At 54.0% G+C, this 22,551-nt stretch overlaps 7 protein-coding genes across 7 annotated transcripts; 2 read left to right on the top strand and 5 right to left on the bottom strand.

The window, feature by feature from the left end:
* Positions 1–25: 25 nt before the first annotated feature.
* Positions 26–2,929, bottom strand: J4E79_002160 (uncharacterized protein; the record flags this gene model as incomplete). The annotated part of the gene is made up of 5 exons (XM_049351061.1): positions 26–540; positions 699–1,395; positions 1,608–2,511; positions 2,565–2,661; positions 2,785–2,929. The coding sequence occupies 5 exons, from the start codon at positions 2,927–2,929 to the stop codon at positions 26–28; spliced, it is 2,358 nt and encodes a 785-aa protein (XP_049214900.1).
* A 465-nt stretch (positions 2,930–3,394) lies between these two features.
* J4E79_002159 (uncharacterized protein) lies at positions 3,395–4,643 on the top strand (the record flags this gene model as incomplete). The annotated part of the gene is made up of 3 exons (XM_049351060.1): positions 3,395–3,529; positions 3,600–4,286; positions 4,428–4,643. 3 exons carry the CDS (start codon positions 3,395–3,397, stop codon positions 4,641–4,643), a joined length of 1,038 nt encoding a protein of 345 aa, XP_049214899.1.
* Positions 4,644–4,788: 145 nt separating this feature from the next.
* J4E79_002158 (uncharacterized protein) lies at positions 4,789–5,866 on the top strand (the record flags this gene model as incomplete). The annotated part of the gene is made up of 3 exons (XM_049351059.1): positions 4,789–4,899; positions 4,949–5,166; positions 5,218–5,866. 3 exons carry the CDS (start codon positions 4,789–4,791, stop codon positions 5,864–5,866), a joined length of 978 nt encoding a protein of 325 aa, XP_049214898.1.
* A 731-nt stretch (positions 5,867–6,597) lies between these two features.
* On the bottom strand, positions 6,598–7,530 carry J4E79_002157 (uncharacterized protein; the record flags this gene model as incomplete). The annotated part of the gene is made up of 4 exons (XM_049351058.1): positions 6,598–6,693; positions 6,749–6,798; positions 6,852–7,337; positions 7,392–7,530. 4 exons carry the CDS (start codon positions 7,528–7,530, stop codon positions 6,598–6,600), a joined length of 771 nt encoding a protein of 256 aa, XP_049214897.1.
* A 3,429-nt stretch (positions 7,531–10,959) lies between these two features.
* On the bottom strand, positions 10,960–12,756 carry J4E79_002156 (uncharacterized protein; the record flags this gene model as incomplete). The annotated part of the gene is made up of 3 exons (XM_049351057.1): positions 10,960–11,528; positions 11,704–12,364; positions 12,431–12,756. Coding segments are annotated over 3 exons (1,556 nt in total), but the record flags the coding sequence as incomplete, so codon positions are not given.
* A 2,505-nt stretch (positions 12,757–15,261) lies between these two features.
* On the bottom strand, positions 15,262–15,497 carry J4E79_002155 (uncharacterized protein; the record flags this gene model as incomplete). Its single annotated transcript, XM_049351056.1, has 2 exons — positions 15,262–15,315; positions 15,369–15,497. 2 exons carry the CDS (start codon positions 15,495–15,497, stop codon positions 15,262–15,264), a joined length of 183 nt encoding a protein of 60 aa, XP_049214895.1.
* A 3,216-nt stretch (positions 15,498–18,713) lies between these two features.
* Positions 18,714–21,146, bottom strand: J4E79_002154 (uncharacterized protein; the record flags this gene model as incomplete). Its single annotated transcript, XM_049351055.1, is given in 2 exon segments — positions 18,714–19,291; positions 19,304–21,146. The coding sequence occupies 2 exon segments, from the start codon at positions 21,144–21,146 to the stop codon at positions 18,714–18,716; spliced, it is 2,421 nt and encodes an 806-aa protein (XP_049214894.1).
* Positions 21,147–22,551: the final 1,405 nt, after the last annotated feature.

The following is a 22,551-nucleotide window of genomic DNA, read 5'->3' as shown; positions in this document are numbered from 1 at the left end:
GTGCTGGCGAGTGTACGCGACACATCTAGCCACCACCTGGATCATACCCTTCATATCCTGGATAACCTTGCTGATCTGGATCCTGAAAAGTCGCTGGATCCCATTCCCAGTGATCGAAAGTCGATTCGTAGGGATTTCCATAGAACAGATTCAGAGGCTGACCGTATTCTGTTAGCCCAGTGGTGGGATCGTTCAAAATATCGCCGCCAGGAGCGTCGTAGAGATCGAAGTTGCCTGTGTTGGACTGCGAATAGATGTTGCTATTGAATGGGTCAGCGCTTGGCCATGCAACATCTGACTGCTGCAACGTAAGAGGTTGACTGTACGGCTGATATCGCTGCTGTGAGTCAAAGGCCATATGCTCTATATCTTGCTGCTTTTGGTGCTGATCCGTTATTTGTGGCTGAGGTAGTCGACGACGGGCCGCCTCTTCTTTAGTCTGCTTATTCATGACTCTGGCGATAACATTGTATGCGTTCTCGCTGACTGCGTCGACGGGTTTCATCGAATTCAACCATCGTATGAGCTTATCGATGCAAGCTGTAATGTGTGACTTTTCGACCGTTAGGTGTATGCCGTCCAATGACAACTCAAGAAGTAAGACCGTAAGGGCTTGCATGACTATAGAGGTGGTTAGCCAAGCCCCATATCGCAATGTGTGAGGTTCTTACTTATATGAACAGCACACCACCACGGACCGTGTCCGTAAAACCACGCAGGATTGGGAGGATCTGGCAACATGGAAGTGAGATCTAGAGCTGCACCTATGCAGGCCTCAGCAGACTTCTGGTTGAATCGAGTCGACTGTTCGCTCTGGCCCTTTATGCGCAGGTCTAGCCGGCATAGACAGGGCCGGGTGATGCAAATCTTGGCGTTGTGGTAATAGATGTAAAGCAGCACCTGCTCTCGGCTCAGGTTGCTCTCTGAAGTGGCAGCAGTCGCTGTTGCTGGACCCCGAACCAGGGAGTGCAAGGCCCAGGCTTCTAAATCGTCAGATAGCGAAGCAATCTCCTTTTGGGCAGACTTCCAGGACTTGGCAGACTTTTGGGCGGAATACAAGCCAGACAAAATCTTGTCCATGAGGATGTCGATCCTAACGTAGGCTACGTCAAACGGATCGACGCTGGTTTTGATCATGGACTCGCCCGCAGAAGACTCAGATGCCTGCCTGATTGCAGCTGATGTGGTGGTTTCGCGAGATGATGAATCCAGTTCTGTACCCTTTGCGCCTGGTGGCGGTACAGTGCAGTCAATGGCGCTTACTGTGCGTGGGCGCCCAGTTATGCAAGTAAGAACACATTCGATGGAGTAAAGTGACCACCAAATCTGGGCCAGGGCCTTCTTTCTCTTGGGAGACATGGAAGGGTCTTCGTGTCTGAGGTGCAAGCCTGCGGCCTGTGCGTGTCGAAGGGCGATGCCAATCATGTACCAAGCTCTGCAACGTCCCTTGTTAGCATACTTACAGGCTACAAAGGTGAATGTGCCTTCGTTCATCCGAAGTACGACGTACCTGCTGACATGACCTATTGTCAAGTAGTAGAAAGACAGAAGCCCAAATGCCTAGACATGGGTCAAAAGATGTTGGGTCCAAATTCAATGGATCTTACCTGAATCAGCGCTTGATCTGGCTGCGCAACGAGGGTATCAATGCTTTGGAGCTGCAATAGATGGATTGCTCTCCACATATACACTAAGTGATCACGATCGTCGGCTTGCCATTCGGCGCCGATGAGATGAGAATAGCGTGCGCCAATAGCGAATACGAGGTTCATAACAGCTTTCCACTTTGGGCAGACGACCAGCGTAGGACTACCCTGATCCTTGGCAAAGTACGTTTTCAGTTGAGCTTCGAACATGTCACCTAAAATGGGGAATGGACTATGCACAACTGCTTTGTAGTAGTCGAACAGCCTCTCAGCCGACTCAGCAGAGGGTATGACGTGTGGATCACCAACATCGATGTCGATGCTGGATTTGTCAAGGTAAAAGTAGTAGCCAGAAAATTTGTCATGGTGCGGAGAAGGGCGAGTATGGCTCTGTTGCTGACGCCCGTGAAGCGCTTCAGCACGCTGGTTAAAGGCGTCGCCGTCGACGCCCGGTGGCCCGTAGGGCATGTTGGCAGGTTCGCCCTCGGGCTGTTCGATCTTGGTTTCCAGGGCTCTGAGCCACTGAACGTGCGAATTGTGACCCATGTAGCCCGTGTTGTCTGCCTCATCCGTATTGAGAATGTCCTCTTGGACGAAGTCTAGATCTTCGTTGGAGCCGACTGAAGCTGAGACGTGAGCTTCTCCGCCATCTACAGAGGTGGCGCTCAGAGCATCGTCATTGGGGGAAGGTGACGAAGCTCTTCTTGCGCGCTTGCCATGAGAGAGAGCAGGTGTTGGTGGAGGAGGCGGCGTGTCGTCTTCGAAAGATGCCAAGGTATCCTCAACTCTCTTCTTGCTCTCATCGTCAAGCTGGCTGCTCACTTCAATCAAGAGTGCAGTCAAGGCGTGCGATTTGCGTTGAGCTCTTTTGATAGTCAGACGGGGATGTGGAGCAGATGAACAAAGACATGAACAAACCCTTTGAGGCGGTCCTTGCGCTCCAGGTCGTAGTGACAATCATTGTCCTGCCGTTGACAGTTGATACATTGCGGACGGTGGCCAGAGCATTTGATCTCTGGGGCTAGTCAGCAAGCCGAAGTTGAGCGATCTAGACATGAGGAAGGGCCCACTTCGTTTACGGCACTGCGTGCACTAGAAGCGGACGTCAGCACCGGCCCAATCGTACAAGAGAGTTTACTCACAGCCTTGCTCACTACTTCGGTGCGGACCCGAGGAGTTCTTGTGGCAGGCGGCATCTGGTATCCATGGCCAGGAATTCTTGGTATGGCTACCTTTGCCTCCCTGGAGCTGGAGCCCTCGGGCGGGTAGCGGCCGTTGTCCATTCACTCGGACGTGACCACCTGCAAGTGCTGGGAGAAGGGGCGAAGCACGTGCGCAGAGGCGGAGGTAGAGGGAAAGACTGAGGCGGAGACGACGGTCCGCCTAGATGTCGTAGCGTGGAGTTACGAGTGCAGTCCTTATCAGAGTAGCAGCTGCGTCGTGGTGACGGAACGGGGGAGCATTCCGGCAGACAACCTTTACGCGTTGACCATTATAAGCCAGAATCGGGTAGTTTTCGAGACGAGGAGGGCGCCTATTAGAGGAAGGCGCTTTGTGCCGTGGCCAATGGGCGTCGAGGCGGGCGACGTCATGTTGTGTACGAGCAGGCAGGCACGTACGTAGGCGAGGAGGGAGGTCGAGGTGCGCGAGCCCTGCACCACCCACGTGCAGTATAATAGCAATATTCAAGACGGCGCGGCCACGACCCGAATCGCGTATCTGCCTGACAGGTGAGCCAGCTACTGCCCATGGACGAGAACCTGCCTCCAGCCCGCTCGCAGCTCACCCAGCGCGCGGCGTTATCTCGGGCGCGGCCTGCGTTGAGTCTGCAGCGGATTGTGGGCGCAGGAGCATGTGAAGCTTGTCGCGGCCGCATCACCAAGGTAAGTCGGCGGCCGTGCGCGAGCTAACCCACACCTCTGACGCTACCAGTGCTCGACCGAACGTCCCCAGTGCTCAGAGTGCCGGAAGCGGCACACGCCATGCAACTACCTTCAGCCTGCGGTCCGGCCCGTTGCTGCCAGTGCCAGGCGATACCATGGCCAGGTCCAGGTCCACGCACACCATCACCCCCAGCATGCCCTCCTCCGGCACATCTTCGCTCATCTGCGCTCCCAGCCATGGCACGTCGCCCAGGACATCCTCACCCAGCTGCGTCGCGGCACCGACGAGCGCACCCTCCTCCGTTTCCTTGAGTATGGCAGTCTACGTGTCCAGCTCAAGCTGGTCCCAGACACGACATACCAGTTCACCGCTCCCTATCTTGCTGACATGATGCCGCTCTTTGGCGGTGCCGACAACCCCTACCTTGCCTCCAGGCTGTACAAGGCCCTGTCGGACGAGACTGCCCATCACGGCACCGACATCCAGGAGCAGACTCACAGCGCCATCTACCACGTGCCCTATCCCGGCGCCCGCATGTACGATCCACGCATGTCGCCAGACACGCTGAGGCCATCCAAGTGGACTTCGATAAGCGACGACGACGTCTTCCTCACCCGCCTTCTCGAAGGCTACTTCCTGTACGAGTTTCCATTGTGGCCTTGCTTCCACAAAGATCACTTTCTCGATGACATGACTGCTGGAAGGTCTGATTACTGTTCACCACTCCTAGTCAGCGCTATTCTCACCGCAGCCTGTGTAGGTTCCATCTTGGCTTCTCCCACTTGCTTCCTTGTGAGCTGACACGATCGACAGCACGGCTTGAGTACGCTTGGGCAGAGGTCCGAGTTTTGGAACCCCAACACCTATAGCTATCGGTGTATGGCTGAGACCAGACAGCTATGGGAGCTGGAACAGTCACAAGCCGTGTGTAGTCTTCCGTCTGCCCAGGCAGCTACCATCATAGGCCGAATATACTTCGCCAATGGCATGGACAAAATGGGCTGGACAATGTGGTCTCACGCTCTAGCGCTTGCGGATAGACTAGACTTATTTGCTAAGAGCGCGCAATACAATAACGAGAAGGACCGCATTTCAAGAACCATCACAGCCTAGGGCATCTTCTCTCAGCAAGCGTATGAGCTTACCTGATTCCTCCTTCCCCTCGTCTCCTCTTTCCCTCGCCCTCCTCCTGCCCCTGCCCCCAATGTAGTATTGAGATCGCCTCTGATGTAGGTTCAGGTTCTCTTGCTTTTACCTTATGAAGCCCCCACTGTCTCGACTTCCACCTGAGGACGGCTTGCCCACGTACCAAGACGCACAAGACTTCTTTGGCGAGATTTGGGTCAAATACCCTCTTGCGACACACGTGGTACGTCCCCACTTGCCCCTCATGATGGACCAAATTGACAAGCTACTAGACCCCCATCTACCTGGGACAGACATTCCTGTCGCTCATCAAGCTTCGATGCATCATGAACGACATAGCCGGAAAGGCTCTTCCAGAGGACGATGGAGATAACAATCTCGATATTGAGCAGGCCAGTCGTTATCATCTTATGCTGGTACAATGGTTCCGTGATCTTCCGGAGCCGTTACAGCCACAGAATGCCGCCATGCCGACACAGCTTCTGCTACAGTGAGATTTGACACACCTTCCATGTACAAATGACTAACGTTTGGGTCACAGCATGCAGTTCCACAACCTCGTTACCATGACCTTCCAACCGTTCCTGGAAAAGGAAAAGTCTCTCAACTGGCCCAACAATAGTGGCGCATTCCAAAAGTATACAGGCTTCAGTCCGGCCCAACTATATGCTGCCTCGAAAGCGAGTCTGCAGACGCTTCTCCATATGTTCTTCCACCGTCACGGTTTCGAGGCATACTACATATTCCTACTCCAGGTCCTCGTCCAGCTAGGCTTCGATTCGATCGAGCGTCTACGCACCCCGGAAGCGCAACAAGAGCATTTCCCTGCCATAATGAAAGCCACACGAGCCACACTCATATTGTGCGCCAAGGGCTTGCGCGACCAAGGCCGTAACTTCTTCTTATCTGAACTCGTATTCCGCATTCTGCGCGACAAGATGAATCCGGTAGACGTCAAGCTGCTCAAGGACTGGGCGCACATCAAAGACGAAGATGACAGGGAGAAGTCGATGATGGAACACGTCTATGGCGAATACCCTGTCAACGTAGAGTCCATCACCTCGGATCCGACCGAACAACGTTTGAATCGGCTGTTGCAGACTATGGCTGATCTCAAGCTTCCCAACGATACTGCTGAGCCGACTCAGCAAGACAGGGCATCGAGGACATGGCGAAGCATCGTTTTTTGAACGCGCCGAGAGATTGGTGGAATCGGAGCAAGGTGGAGGTTACAACAACGCTGGATACAATATACGATTTATTGGTTACTGTGCTATTCGCTACATCCAGCCTCAATGCTTCGGCTCAGAGCTGTATTTTCCGTCTCCTGCGCATCTTCACGTGTGCTCAGAAACCACAGAGCGCGACCCACTTTGTCTGATGGGTCTTTTTTGCCGACCACTAGTCCTGACGAAGTGCTGTGATCCGGATAAGCTCATCCACCAGCACTTTGATCCACGATCACGATCAACATGGTAAGAGTTTTCTGCGTGCTGCTAGATCGAAGCACTGGACGAATGGTATGCAGGTGTCCGCGGCCAGACAGTTATCATTGGCTACGGGTAGTATGCCCTGCAAGCTAGCCCCATCTGTATGTTCGAATCGAGAATTATGCGCGTGTTATCGTAAAGGTACAAGTATCGTCAGGTGAGGTTTTGGTTCTTCGATTGAAATCCATGGATGCGACAGGGGCATGCGCTGACTGGTGATGTCACTGCTTGATTCGGCCGGTCTTTCGGAACGACACATGTCTGGGCGCGGGTTGGTGGAACTGGACATTTCAGTAGCGGTACTCTTACACACTCCAGGACAGCGCAACGTATTCGACAAACGTTTTTTGGAACTTGAATGAATTTTTCGGGGTCGTGCAGTGCATGTACATCGACCCTTTCTATGGATCTATCGGAAATGCCGACGCTCATCATTGGCTCTTCTTCTTCTGCATCTCCATCTTTCTCTCGCGCTTATCGGCGATCCTCTGGAAAATACTGCCATCGTATACGGCGCGAATATCCTCCTTGTTATTGTTAGCATCAACAGCAACTCAAGATAGGTTCTATCATATCGCGTACCTTCATCATCCGGCCGTCTTCGGGCCAGAGCGTCAAATACGTTGCAGTCCCTATTTGACATTAGCATTCCCGCTCATATTTTTTGGAACTCTATTATGCTTACACTCAAAGATAAATCCACACATCCCGATAGGATCGTTGATATTCCTCTGCCCCTTCAACACGTTCACCAGATCACCCACGGTCAGATAATCCCGTCCCTCCGCGTACTTGGTGAAGATCTCTTCGAATTTCGACGGTATAAACCGCCCCTCGGTGTCATACGTGCCTGTATCACTACCGTGCCGCGCTCTATGCACGTTGTTCAGAAAGAGACGGAAGTAGGGGTCCGGAAGCCATCCCGAGCACGTGGGATATGAGAAGTTGATGTGGATGACCAATACGGCGAAGGCGGAGAAGAAGAGTCCGCAACCTAGGCGGTAGAAGCCGACAAAGGTGTCTTGCGGCCAGAGAATACCATCGTGGTCGCGGTCAAAGAAGTCGCAGTGTTGTTGCAGCACGGTTTGATGTGAGTGCTTCTTTGCCCAGTCGTCTTGCGTGCTGCCTTGAGGTGTCTCCTCTGACGGAGCGAGGTTTGCACGTGCGACCGCTATGGAGGGTTAGCAGACGACGTAGTAGTAGCGTGCCCGTCGTGTGTACGTACCTGCGTGTGGTAGGTTTGACTTCTTCCCTTGAATGTACGGTTTCCTTTCTTGGGTAATGGGTACATTGTCGATTGCGTAGACTGGTACGTCTCCACCAGACTCCGCATGTCCATTAGCTCCTTCCATCTTTGCGATCATGATTACGGTAACTATGTGTATGGGAATTAGAGGAGGTTACATACGACAAAATAACAGCTCGATTAAAAGCAATGCCCTAGGTATTCGCCCTGCTGTAGTCGCGAGGCGTGAGCCGCATGTTCCTATTGGATCAAGGGCTCACCATGACGTCAATGACTATGTCAAGAGCCTTGGTATGGCAGTGCAGCAACTCAAAAGAGTTTCGTGGATTTGTTTGCCACGTCTGAAACTGTCGGGTCATTTCTGTATTGTCGCTGTGATTGCAATGTGGCGTTGCATGTGCTTGCATGCTGTACTACGTTGGTTTGCGGCTGCTATCTTTCGAGATGTGGCTCCGCGGCCAATCATCGAAATGTAACCCTGCTTTGGAACGCCATGGCTTGATCTTCAGGCACGCGTAAGAATTAGATCATCCGCGATATATCGCCTGTTGATATACGTCTGCCGTGTACGTGATGCATCGTCCTGGACCATTAAGGCAGTGCGTTTGCACAATCGTATCATTCAACTGTTCGACTTTGGCAGCTGCAGTCAACACCCGCACCTCTAAACGTTATGTGTGCACTGGGAATTACATGATGCTGATGTTATGCTCCAGCGGAGAATCACAAAATGCCATGAGCATGCCGCGAACCAGACTTTGGCGTTTGATGTTTGATTATGGACTTTGCCTTCGATCGCGACATCGCAGTCCCAAATCCAGTGGTAGCATGCATAGTTGTCGTGAGATTGATTGATGGTTGCAGACGTAGTGTTGATCGAACAGCGAATCCGATCTGGCTAGCGCGATCTCGGGATGAATGACGCGCATGCACGGGACCGCGGGAACACGCGCCTTCCAGATGTCGCGTCTGCATCGCATTCTTCAGTTCCACTATGCAAGTCGGCTAGTACCCTCCAGGACTGCCTTACGCCCTCCCGAAACGCGACCTCGATATCTGACATGAGCCGTCACTCGGCATGTCGTCACCATCGCCGGAGTTTCATTCGTCGCAGTTCTCCATCACCTCTCCGCGTCGCATCCCCAAGTCGAAGTTCACGTACAAACAGCTGCACCAGCTCAAGACGTACAGCCCGCAAACTCCCCTCCGTGTGATCGCGCACGTCGACCTCGATGCCTTCTACGCGCAGTGCGAAACCGTCCGCCTCGGCATCGACCCCTCCAAACCTCTTGCCGTACAACAATGGCAGGGCCTGATCGCCATCAACTACCCCGCGCGCGCATTCGGACTCAGCCGACACGTCACCTCGACAGAAGCGTTGAAGCAATGCCCGGATCTTATACTGCAACACGTTGCGACGTGGAAGGAGGGGGACGAGACATGGGCATATCATGAGAACAGCTTCAGGGACATGGCGACGCATAAAGTCAGCCTGGACCCATATCGCATGGAGAGCCGCAAGATCCTGAAATGCATCAAGGAGACTCTGCCTGAGAAGGAACAGCGCGTCGAGAAGGCGAGTATCGACGAGGTTTTCATGGACCTGAGCGCGCAGGTGCATACCATATTGCTCGAGAGATACCCCGAATTGAGAGGCCCCGCGCCGTACGACGATCCGACGGAGCCACTGCCCAAGGTGCCTACAACCGTGCTGGACTGGGCGGCCGATGCGCTCGTCGAGACAGGCGAGGAAGATGGAGAAGATAGAGACCCAGACTGGGACGATGTGTGTATGGTCATCGCATCCGAGATTGTAAGAGATGTGAGGAGACATATCAAGGACACGTTGGGCTATACCTGCTCGGGAGGCGTCGCAAGGAACAAGATGCTGTCGAAACTAGGATCAGGATACAAGAAGCCAAATCAACAAACCGTTATACGGAATCGCGCCGTGAAGCACTTTCTCTCCGACATGAAATTTACCAAGATTCGCATGTTGGGCGGCAAATTGGGAGACGAAGTAGTCGCCATGTTCGGGACAGACAAAGTGAAAGACCTTGTGGAACAGCCGTTGGACCAACTGAAGAAGCTAGGCGATGACACCGGCAGTTGGATATACTCCATCATCAGAGGCGAAGATAGCAGCGAGGTCAACCCGCGCACGCAGATCAAAAGCATGCTTTCAGCGAAATCCTTCAGACCAGCCATCAACTCGTTCGAGCAGGGTGTAAGGTGGCTACGCATCTTCGTGGCAGACATATTCTCACGATGCGTGGAAGAGGGTGTGCTAGAGAATAAGAGAAGACCCAAGAGCATCAACTTGCATCATCGCCAAGGTGCACAAACACGGAGTCGACAAGCACCGATACCCCAGGGCAAACCACTGTCAGAAACCATCTTGTTCGATCTTGCCAAGAATCTTTTAGCTCAAGTTGTCGTCGATGGAAGAGCGTGGCCTTGCTCCAATCTTTCTCTGAGCGTCGGGGGTTTCGAAGACGGCATCACGAACAACAAAGGAATTGGCGGCTTCCTCGTTCGAGGCGAGGAAGCAAAGGCCATGCTGTCAAGTGGCAGAGCTACCATCGGTGGAGGCGAGCCACCTGCCAAGCGGAGAAGGACCAAAGGCAACATTGCTAATTTCTTTGGCCCGAGAGATGAGAAGAAGAGCGACTTCGATGCTGCGAGAGCTGTGTTGTGGAAAGCACATAGCGAATCTACAAGGGACGAGAGTGGAGACGAGGCGGAAGCAACAGGAGAGGATCTCGATCCTTTCCAAGCACAACAAGACGATGAAGTACAGCGACCATCGACACCACCATTAGACCGCCACAGTTCAGACATGGACTTGTATCCACCAGATACACCTCCCTCGGCCCAACCCCAACCCGCGTCACATTCCCCACCGCAACAGCATCACGACCCAGTAACACCAGTTCCTCGTGCTAGACCCTCCGTACCGCAAAGACCTGTAGAAACTTACTTTTGCTCACGTTGTAACCTCCATCTCCCACCAGGCGAAAAAGCCGAACACGAAGACTACCACTTTGCCCTCGACCTGTCGAAGGAAATGCGGCAGGAAGAAAGGAATCCTGCACCGGCTCCTGCGAGAAAAGGTGCTGGCGGTTCGAAACCTTCTAGAGGGCGGGGACGGCCACCGGGAAACGGTGCTGGGAGAGGAGACGGGGTAGAGAAAGGGCAGGCTAAGCTGTTCTTTGGAAGAGGGAGTTGATCATATTGAGTGTTACGACGAGTCAATGTTTGAATGAAGTCACGTTGTTTGGAAGGGAAGGCTTTTTCTTGAGCTCCGGATGCATTCGTGATAATGATGTGCTTATTCGCTTTGCCTCTGCGATGGTACATGACTGTCGAAACTAATGATGTAGTCTGACGTTTACGATCCTTCACTTCACCACACAACGTCAAAGTCCAGCTGAACTCGCGGCACCTCCTCGCTCCCCTCTGGCATCCTATACGTAAAGTTCCAAAACTCAAAGTCACTGTATCACGTTAGCATACTCCCGCACGGAACGATCTTCGGGGGGCTTACTTTATGACTTCGCCCGCTCCGCCAACAAGCCCATTAAACGTAACCTCAGGCTCCAACCCCACAGACCCGGACACCACAACATCAACACCCTCCACATCCTTCCAACCCCTCACATCCCTCTTCCCATCCCACCCATTCGTGCCAACCAAGAAGGAAAACGCACTCGACGAATTCCCCATCGGGTACTCGAGCATCAGACTTCCTTCTTCCACAACAACATCCAGTGCCATAGTCTGAGCATACAGACTCATCCAACCCACACTCCCGTCCTGTCTCTTCCACTGCACAACCGCGGGATTGAACGAGTTCTTGTTGATGGACGGGCCGCCGACGACGTTTTCCGAGAAGGATTCCGCGCCGATGGTTAGGTTGGGGCTGAGGTAGGCGGTTATGTTGCGTGGGTAGGTATCGTAGGGTGGGGAGAAGGCGGAGGTTTTGACGGTGTGGGTGCCGGGGAAGGAAGAGAGCGATGAGAGAGTGGTGTTGGGGACCAGCGTGTTGTGGTAGGGTGCTAGGATAGCGACGAGGGGGCCGATTGCGAAGTCGTTCTTGTGGCCCATGGCATATGGCTATGTTCGAATCGTTAGCTTTGCGATTCTCTCTCCAGAGGTGGCTAGAACTCATGCCGCAGTTTGCAGTATACATACTGCTATATCTTAACAAGTGAACACTTGCTAAGATAATGTATACTGCAACACGAATTGTACCCATCCCTGATGTAATTTGGGAGAGAACAGTACATACCTTCTTATTGATAGGCGCCATCTCCTTACCCACAATCGTCCACATATGCAGCGCCAGAATACTCAAATAACGATTCATGTCAAACCCATACGCGCGATCCCAGGGCCCAGCCACATTCTTCAAATCTGCATGATACAGTTCACCCAATACCGACCATGTATCACGGATCATCTTCGGTCCATACTCGCCCATTATGCTATCACCTGGCATATACTTTGCCCAAAGCGTGAGCGCAAACAGTGAAACACCAGCGTACGTCCCAGAGTTGAACTCAGAAAGCGTGTTGTCGCGGACAAACAGATCAATGACCTCTTTCGCGTAGGCTTCGCCTGCGGTTGTCATGTTGGAGTCGTTCGCGCGGCGACCAACGTATCCGGAGACAAAGGCGCGCATGATGGAGGGGTTGCTGTAGGCCGGGTAGAGGTTATCATCGTCGACGCCACCAACGCGGTAGCTATCTCCAATCGTGGTGTTGAACAGACTCTCCAGTATGTAATCTTGAACATCTTGAGGGAGGAGATGCGGGAATTCTTCTAGCATAACAACAAACGTTGTGCCGACGAAGCCACGCCAATTAGGGTCCCATGAGTTGTATATCTCAGCTGGGTACTGTTCCGTACCCACAGTCGGCTCTTCTGGATAGATTTGGTAGTCGCCGTACCTTGGGTTATGTCAGCAAGGGTAGCTACAAATGCACCAGAAGGTCTTCTTGGACTACCAAACTCACCACTGCTCACGCTCGTTCTTGAACTGTCCTCCAATGACGTTCTTCACGATACGTACTGCCTGCTCCACATCATCGGCTTCATTCCGCGCCAGCAAGCCAGCCGCATACCAGACGCTCGACCTCGTGTCATGCGTCAGGGCAGCCGCGTCCAAGCTGAAAAGATAGCCTCTTTCGTTGTCATAGTACATATCCATCCAGTCCATCGACTCGTGCAACAAGCCCGTCGCATACGTTTCCGTATCATTACGCAGGAGTAAATTACGGCCTGCAAACACCTGCTGGGCCAGCAGGATCGAAGCCACCCACAGCTTTGGAAACGCTATCATGGTGTATGTCGTGAAGAGCTAGAGGTATAGAAGGTTTGCAACCCAACATGGCGGCGCCCATGATGTAGTCTGTTTGTGACGACGGGCCAAGCTCGACATTGCGGGAGTATCTCCGCTATCGCTGGTGGATGCCGAGGGGTTCGGCATTTGCTACTGCGAGATAACGGTGCCTTTCGGCCTTGATGTTCAATTGCGGATGTGTTAGGCCCGGATAATTGTTTGGCCAAGCGGAGGACACTTCGGATCTGGTCACCGACGTGGAAAGCGACATCATGACTCGTGAGAACACGTGGTGACCAGACACTCCGAGGAGGTGACTAGATAGCACGGCTACAAGTTAGAAACCTTATAGCGATAGCAAGAGGATCGTCGTGGAAGTAAACGATTCCGCAAGACTATACTCCTAGCTTCAGGGTGGTTTTGCGATGTGGTTCTAGAATGGGCCGAGCCGCTTCACCTGCTAAGACGACAGCTAGCTCGCGAGATTTTCCAGGCTGCATCATCGGCTTGAGCTTGTGGCGTCAGGAGGCGAAGCTCGTGAGGTCGTCAAACTTTGAATAGCTTCTTTTTTCCATATTTTCAGCTTGGGAGGTTTAAGGATCTGCGCACCTAAAGTATGCAGATCGTGCAACGTCGGTGTGGTGGCAAGATCTACCTCGGCAATGCGCGCGAGCAGGTGTTCATCTGTACCCACCTGTACTCAGAAATCAATCGACATGAATATGCCACAGCTATCAGGACTTCATAGAGTTATCTACAGCACGCACAGCATAATATTGGCAGGCACAGTCCGGGTGTCGGCATGAGATCTGCATAGTCACGTGGGGCAGCTGAAAATGGCGCAAGAAGATTGCCGTAGCGTGGTGATAATCGTGCCGATCGGCGGGTAGAGGCAGAATGCGAGATCAACCCACCGCCCATGCTAGTCATCGTACCATTGAGGCGAATTGCATGAAGTGACTCGGTGGCGCAGAACAACCTAGATTGTGATGACTTCACCAGGGAGTGAGAGGGAGAGCTTGTCACGCACGATGAATGGAGCGTCAGTGTAGTGATGTCAGTGAGGTGAGTGGGCGCAAAGCACCCAGCTGCAATCCAGTGCGGGATCAAAGCAATGTGATGGGCACAGTGGTGTTTACTTCTACGCATGCTGTGCATGGGCAGATAACCGTTCATTCGTAAACATCGACTTCGTGGAGCAACGCCCGTGTCGTAGGTATATACATAGCAAGAAAAGCAGAATCCGGGGAATTGATGCAATTGCATGATAATGACAGCCATGAGCGGAATACATGTCCAGATGGAGGCTGGAAGATCCATGGCAGGAATTGGTTCCGCATCCCGCAGAGCAAAGATCCAGTCGTGTGAGGAGAATGAGAAACGAAACCCAATTTCCCAATTAACGTACATAAGATCAAAAACAAAGAAAATCCGGGTAGTAAATGCTCCTGTGGGCTGCTCCGCCAGGCTGGGAGAGGTATGGGTCCATGGCTTAAGTCCCAGGGAAACAAATCTGTCCGGATGCTTTTGGTAATGGCAAACTCCCTACGGTACCCAGAGGGTAGAAGATGGATCCATTAAAACATTAGAGTGGCCAGACTCCAGAGCACCATCCAGTAGCTTGGAAAGAAGGGGTATCTCCGGGATCGGTATATCGACGCAGGAACAAGGACAAGGCCGTCAATGGAGATGGACTCTATCTTGTACTGTACCTAGAGGTGCCAGACTGTGGATTGCGTGACGATTGAGGTTGTTGCGACAGGGGATATTCTGAAGGAGAAATGTTAGTTGTGGAGTCGCGCAACGACTGCAATGACTTACGACGACCGTCAGAGGCAATGTAGTAGCCAGGAGCGGCTGCTGTGGCACTAATGGGGCTTAGCGATAGACCAAATAGGGTTCGTCATAGTAACCAAAATACCTTGGAGTAGCGTACTGGGTCGCTTGGGTGGCCGGCTGGCGTCCATAGGGGTCTGGGGTCTGCGCTGGGTAAGAGGAATAAGCAGACTGCGCAGGGTAATCCCGTCCGCTGGGCTGTTGGTAAGATGAGTACGGGTCCGCTGGCTGGGTCCTGGGAGCAGCAGAGACGGAGGAGGCCTGGTATCCTGGATGCGAACTTCCATACGCGGATGTGGGAGTCGTGGTATAATGGGGATCACTGCTACCATAGCCTGAAGACGCATACGTTGTCGCTCTAGACGACGTTGACGACTGGCGAGGTGGCTGGTCATAGGGATCCGCCGCCGACTTGGGCGCACCGTGTTCATACGGTTTTGTCGGACCCCAATGCTGACGAGCAGCATGTGTACGAGAGTCTTGGTAAGCGACTAATGAAGCGTTAGAGCCCCCAGATACCTTAGTAGTGCGCACTTGAGGACTATGGCTACCTCCACGTCCGACGTCGCCAGGCTGGCGCTCCTGTTGCCAGCGCTGAGAGTCCATCTTCAAGTCCTGAATCATTTGCTGGGGGTTCGTTAGCGAAGTGCGCGAGCACCGTCCGACGGCTCAACCTACCGAAGTGAGAGTGCGGTACGCGGTTATCCAGTAGCCTGGCTGGCCCTGTGAGAGAGTTAGTTTTCCGTCGTACTGGCATCGAGGAGACATGTGCGGACCTGGTACTCTCCGGTGCCTGTGCCGGGCCTGACAAGCGCATCTGGGCCCAGGTAGCGCTGGATGTCGGCGGTGATGACTTCTCTCGCGATGCCATCGCCTGGCACAAACCACTGATTTGCGCGCGACATGGTTATTGAGAGGCGTGTGTGAAGGGGATGAAAAGAAAGATGACAGTGATGTCAGTCCTGGGATGGGGGCCAAGCTATGGGAGCTAAGATGGAGGGGCTCTAGGCAACCAAGATACGGGCAAAAGCAGTCCTGGGAGTCCGAGGGCTGAGGTGTCCAGAAAGAGTCCAGGAGGGAGGTGTTCAGAGATGCAGGACGCAGAAGCGGGGTTTTGACCAATATACCGGCACCTTGGGGGGTCTGGCCTGTGACAAGAGTGGACCTTGACGGCGTGGCTGGATGCAGCTTCCTGGTGGGGGCGGTCACAGCAGGTACTCGGAAGTAGAGGGAACTAAGATCCAAGCACTATGCGCACTCTGGCAGACAATGCGCAGCGTACGGGCGACGGGAAGAGTACTTTACTGAGTGCTCAAAGAGTCGAGGAGCCGCAACTGAAGAATGGCTTGCAGCGGGCGCGGGGGGTGATTGGCCGTTGGGGTGATGGCGGTGATGCAGGTCAAGCGGTTGGGCAGCACGCTGAGAGCAGGCTGGTGACACTGGTTTGGCGGATTGATGCAGGCTGGTTTCGTCGAGATGCGATCGATGGGAAAGCAGCAGCGGGAGGGAAGAGAAAAGAAGACGAAAAGAGCGGCGTACCGTCGGCAGCCGAAGTAATTATTCGGATGGGCCAGCAGTCTCCATAGCTCGAGCGTCTGGTGCGCATTCGACGGTGTGGAGACGGACCTGGGCAGCCCTCAGGTGGCGTCGCTTGGGCAGCAACTGCGAGGGTGCCCGAGACCAGCCTGACCCTTCTGAGCCCTAGTGACGGTGATGCAAACGGGCATCGTCGCTTGTCAGCAGGGACTTGTTTCTTTACCGCGCGCGCTGCTAGCCGTGATTGGACAAATTAAAGCCATTTGCGCTGCTCGACGAGCCCTTCAAGGTTTGCCGGCGTGTGGAGAGGCTTTCGGGGCTAGCCGCTGGTGTTTTTACAGACATTTCTTACCTGTCCGCCGGTGAGCCCTGCATCATCACCCCCAACAACAACCAAGGCCACGCCCTGGTCGCTCGCTTCGGCCATCTGTGACGTTGTGCGCCCAGCGTCGGTCGGTCCAGAGAGCCTTCACCGACTCGCTGCCGCCGCTCCAACATGCCACTCTCTCGGGCGCCGCCACTTCATCAGCGGCCGAGCCCAGCACGACGATCTGTCGATACATCACGGCGCTCTCTGCTTCTTGACAGCATCATGGCCTCCGCGGCCAAAACGGAGTGCAAGCCCATCCTCGAGCGTGCAGAGCCTTCAAGCACGGGCTGCCAGTAGGAACACTTCCCTCTACCGCACACTAGGGCTCCATCTCCTCGTGCTTCCTCGTCGTGGCTGGTTCTCATTAGTCCAAATTCCAGACCTACCGCTCCAGCGCAATCTTCGTCAGGCACCCATCAGGTCCAGCAGCTCCGCCAGCACAGCACGTGTTTTCGTGTCACCTCATGCGCTGCGACGCTCAATGATGCGCATCTCTTGATTGCACGCAGCCTGCCGTGCTGCCCAAGCCAGCACCCTCCCGATTCTGCAATGGCCACCGTGATGGAACTCTATATGTTCACTACTAGTAGTGGTCTCTGTCATTTCCACTTGTTCCTGTCAGATTAAACTTTAAAGTCGTCGGCTTTTGTTCTCGTGGTCGAGAACTTCAGACGAAAAGAGCAGGAGCATCGGCATAGGCGCCAGCCCGACATCCAGCCATCACAGCATTTCCGTGCTACGACATGCAGCCCGTGGTCATTGCGCCTCGAGCCACTTTCTCAATGGGTTTCATCTGAATTCCTTCCGCTTAATTGACATTGTCATGGTGGAACAGGGTACCCACCGCTTTCTTTCTTCTCCGTTGCATCCCCATCCGCCGGTGTCAGGGTAGCCGACCCACCAGTTGAACTCCATCCAAACCTCGCACGGCATGTCCCTCATCTACCACATCGTCCCCAACATCCCAACATAGACAGTGCATCCCAGTCCGGCCATCTCGGACCCAAGGATGCGCTCTTCCGCTGCTTGGCCGCGCAGTCGACCGTCACCTTGGGCGCTGATGCTTCCGCTGTTGTCACGAGCGGCCCGAATACTCCCGGCAACTGCGTTCGAAGATATAAGCGCGTGGGGGTAATCGTATGTACCTCTCTTGATGCATTGCATCTCAGTGTACCTGATAATCTGTACATATTGCGTTAATGACGCGCAATAGACATAGCAGAGACCTTGTAGTATAGTACCAGTAGTAGCATATCAATACCAAGTCAACGTATATCACAATCACGAGTTCACGCGATTCCCGCGACACATCTAGGATACCTTCTCCGGTCGCGACGATCTCACTCTGTTCAGCTGACCGCTTACGAATACCTTTAGGCTCATGATTCATCCGACCGCTATAATACTCTGCCTGATACTCTGCCGTGCGTGATATTGGGCACTGATGAATTGACCAAGCAACGGTGTCCTCTTCAACTCCGGGTTCGCATTCTTCCCTCTTCTCCCGAGATGATGGATCACGTCCATTATCCTCCAGTGAAGGCTTGCGGAGGAGTACCGTGTCATCATCGAGACAATCAATCCAGTCAACAATTGGACATTGCCTGTCGAGCTGAGGCATTCACGACGCGTAATCGGGCTTCACGTAGAGACGAGGTTGGGGATTTCTGTTGGGCGTGAAGAATCATCATAGTCTAGTCTAATGTGCTATTTGAAGTCGTAATCGTATCTCTCGTCTCGAGGGCAACTGCCGACGTCGTATCCAAGTCCGCAGATTTGGTAAACAAATCGTATCCCGCGGCGGGAGGTTACATGTCCATCGACGCTCGCAGCTCGCAGAAAGAAGCAAATTTCAAGGGGGGTATCTGGGGTATAAACAGTCTGGAACGACAGGCCGGAGCCTAAACAAAACGCCGTCGTAGATGCTGTGTCCCAGCACATTTTTTTTTTCGGAAAGTAGCAATGGGTATTTTCGTCCGGGGTATGCAATTTCGTGAAGTAATGAAAGAAAGGAAAAGCATTAAAGTGAGCGCCGTCGTGACGCTGCTGGAAAGTTCAACTTGGTCGTATGGCTGTCGAAGCGTGATCTTCCCATAATGTCGTAGATGTCATCAGACTGATGATGGACGGCGAGCGGTGAGACGCGTTCGGTAGATCATCAAGGTTCGTCGAAGGTGCGAGTCTTCATACCAAGTGCCAGTTGTGACCAGCAAGCTCAGTAATGAGGCTCGACCGGGATACCAGCCAAGTCCTCGAGGAGAGAGATAGCCGCAGACATGCGTCGCGCAATTTGTTCGGACACCCACGAACCGCCAATGCCCATACCGATGGGAACGACGCCGAAGAGGTGGCGACCATTGCCGTAAGCTCCACTGCGAGTAGCCACGTTTCCGTAGCCACCACCGAAACCGACACCGTTCGCGTTCTTCCACGCAGCTAGCTCGGCCTCTTGAACGAGTGCGTAAAGCGCCACAAGGATCGCGACCAACCAGGGGATCCATCCCATGAATCCAATCTTCTTGGACGAAGCTGCGACTGGGCGCTGATATTCGGGCTGATGAAGGGCCTGCTCGACGGGTTTGACTTCGCGGGTGACCATGACGGGAGTGATGCGGTTGGTAGGCTTGGTGATGGCAACCTGGGTGTTGGGTTCGACGGGCGTCGTCTCGAGAGCCGCCTGAGTAAGAAGTTGGCTCGTGAGCGCAGGCGCGTCGGTCTGCACGGAGAAGTCGGTGGTGGTTGCGGGTGCGTCAGTTTGGGTGGAGAGCTCGGCGGTGGAGTTCTCAGGCGCAACTGGACTGGTACTGACAGATCCAGTTGGGCTCAGCGCGAGTGTAGGAACGGCGGGCTCTCTTGGCGCAAAGCTGGCGATCTCGTCTCCAAAGAGTGTAGAGGCAACAGACACAGGACTGGTGGGTGAAACGCTCGTAATCTCTTCCTCGTACATGGCGAAACGCGCCTCAGCAGGCACCACAGGCGCATAGCTGGCGATGTCCTCTACACCGTACAAGGAAAGTCCAGCGCGAGCGGCGTCGACGGGCTCGGTGCTAGCGATGTTCTGCACGTCCTGGAAGGAGAGCGCAGGGCGCACGAGTTCGATCGGCTCGGTGCTGGTGATATTCTGCGGGCTGAGGGCCAAAGGCGAACCAGCAGGCTCTATGGGCGTATAGCTGAAGACACGGCGCACGTCGTCGAGGGAGTACGGACCGCGAGTGAGTTCGATGGGCGCGGTGCTGATGGCAGTCGGCGTGCTGGTAGTCAAGACCGCACCAACAGGCTGCTCCGGGGCGCAGTTGAAGATGTCGCGCACGTTGTAGAAGGAGAGCGGAATGCGCGCTGGCTCAGCGGGCGGGCTGCTGGCGGCTTCGCGCACCTCAAGCGTTTGTAAAGGCGACCTCGCGGTCTCGGGCTCGGTGCTGGCAGCTTCGCGGATGTCGACGGTTTGTATGGGCGACTTCGCAGCCTCGGGCTCGGTGCTGGCGGCCTGGTGGACGGGGCTGGTGGACAGCGATGTTGGCGATGGGTCGCGCGGTTCGACGCTGGCGGCTACGTGGATCTCGGAGGCAGACGATGGCACATAAGGCTCGTAGTCGCTGGCATCGGCTGCGATCCAATCATCGTCGTTGATCCCGGAGTTCTCGAGCTCTGCTTCAAGGGTACCCTCCATGCTGCCGATGTGGCGGTCATCGTCGACGGGCGAAGCAGCGGCGGCTCGAGCCTTCTCGTCGAGCTCGTGGCGGTTGCGCTCAATCTCCTTCTGCAACAGCGACTCGAGGTGGCTGATGCGCTCATCCTTGACTTCGACGACCCGTAGAATGCGCTCATGCTCGGCGTTGGCCTCAGCGATGTCGCCCTGGAGGTTGTTCTTCTCCTCAAAGTTGATGTGCTCTTCGAGTGTCTCCTTCAGCTCGGCGATAGTTTCCATTCCTTCCTGCCATTGCGCCGTTAGATCCTTGAACTGCAAGTTCAAGTCTTCGAGCTCCACTTTGTACTCGTCGCGGTCGGCGAGGGCGGCTCTGACATTTTGTTGCGCTTGCTGGACGTCGGCGTGGAGGTTCTCGATCTGCTTGCGGGCCTCGCTGAGGGCCGTCTCGTTCTTCTGGAGCTCTTGGGCAAGTTTTGCGTTGCGCGTCTCGAGGGTGTGGGTCTTCTCCTGCTCTTGCGCAAGCTCCGAAGTGCTTTGATCGAGCTGGAAAGTGGTGTCGACGCGCTGGCGCCGTAGGTCGGCGAGGTCGTTGTTGGACTTTGTGAGTTGTTCCTTGAGTCGATCGTGCTGCGACTCAAGATTGCCGTATCGGTCGTATTCGCGAACAAGTGACTCCTTGTATTCGTCGCGGTCTCGCCTGATCTGCTCCACAGATTCTTCCTGCCCCGACATGTTGTGGTCGCTCTCCTCCTCCACCAGTCGCGACAAATCCTTCTCTTTAAGCGTGGGTACTTGCTTTGTTGTCGCAAATGCCAAGACACCGCTTCCGGAGTTAGCGCCCTTGTCCCCAGCCCCCGGCCCCGGGAAGACATCCAAGCTCAAGCTCATTTTGGCGCCAGCGCCAGTTGGTCCCTGAGCGGGGGGTAGGGGCTTGGAGGGAGGGAAAAAGTGGAAAGGGAAGTAGTCGCTTTCCTTGCCGAACTCCATCTTCTCGCCGTCCATTTTGAAGGTAGTTGTTTGTTTGAATTGTGAGTATGAAGATGTAGTTGTGAGTAGGGTTTGAAGAGAAAGCAAGAGATGGAAGCAGAGCCTCAGGACGAAAGATATATGGCAACTGCCAGTCGAGTGCTATTGTTCAACAGATGGCACGACTTCAGCTTCCTGCTATTGTATCCGGCTATTGTGTCTTGGAAAGAGCAGCTCCAGTCTAGTGAAGGTGAAGACGACTTGCGTCCATTCACGGTACGCGCGATAGTCCTCAATATGGCCGAGGACTACATTGAGTATCACAGTCATTCTTTAAAGGACTGTAGCGAAATGTCGCTTCCCGGCCTGTACTTCAAGTTTGATTCTGACTATCTCAGCGACAAGGTAGCTTCCCAGCTTGTATTTCAACTTCCATTCTACCTACATCAACCTCCTAGTCGTCGGCAAACACTATCTTTGTCCCCACGAACAGCGAGCATGGCTGCGTTGTCTCCACCCAGTCGTCGCTCTTATTCTTCTTCTTCGTCAGTCGCCGCCATTTCTCAATATCATATCTCGCCATCGGACAGACTGGATCTCTGTCGTGATGTCTTTCCTCACACTTCCAACACTTCGGGGGTCGTCTAGCATGCTTGCCCGGCCCCTTCACTTTGACCACTTTTCCCCTTGTTCGTCTCGGAACGTAAACCATTCCCTGGGTAGGCGCTTTGTGCAGTTTCAGCGGCGCTGAGAACTGCCACTTGAGTGACTTCTCCAGATCTTTCTTCCATAGCTTTCCCACATACTCCATGTCCGTGTGTAAGAAATGCGACACGCAACAGAAGTCAGCAATGCGTCGATGTAGCATCGTGATGCAGTCGCTTTCGAACTGCGACATGGGTATACCCATTGCTGTCTCTCGTCGTTGTTTCAGCTTTTGCGCCTTCTCTTTTGTCAGAGCTGCCGCCAAAGCTCCCTTGTTCTCTGTGTACTCAACCATGCGTCTTAGCTCCGTCATGCCGAACGCTTCGTAGATGATCTGTTGGCGAATCTCGGAAGGCAGGCCGAGAAGACTGGCTTTTGGATACGAATGTTGAAATCGGCCTGCCGGAGCCATGATCCAGGGATAGATCCATAGTCTTACAGCGCGTTCGCGTGCGATCTGTTTCCTTGCTCCTTTCCGCAGGGTCCGACATTCGATTGTGTTGGCGATGTTGTATCCTTTCTGGTTGAGCTCCCGTCGACGTTTGAGTCTTGCCTTTTCGCGGTGATTCTTTCTTTTTGACATGGTGTAACAGTCTATGTACGATGTGAGACTGGTCGCCTGGGGTAGTCGTAGATGGTGCGCGCTCTATATTTCGGCAGCTTGAGGCGACTTCCGACGAGATTGTTGCCGTGCCAGAAGCTTTGAGAATTGTGAGGTTGTTGTGGTATCGATCCG

This window comes from Alternaria viburni (genome assembly GCF_023758015.1).
Source record: "Alternaria viburni strain BMP 2772 chromosome Unknown scaffold_3, whole genome shotgun sequence".
Taxonomy (NCBI): Eukaryota; Fungi; Ascomycota; class Dothideomycetes; order Pleosporales; family Pleosporaceae; genus Alternaria; species Alternaria viburni.
This window is presented reverse-complemented; position numbering and strand designations above follow the sequence as displayed.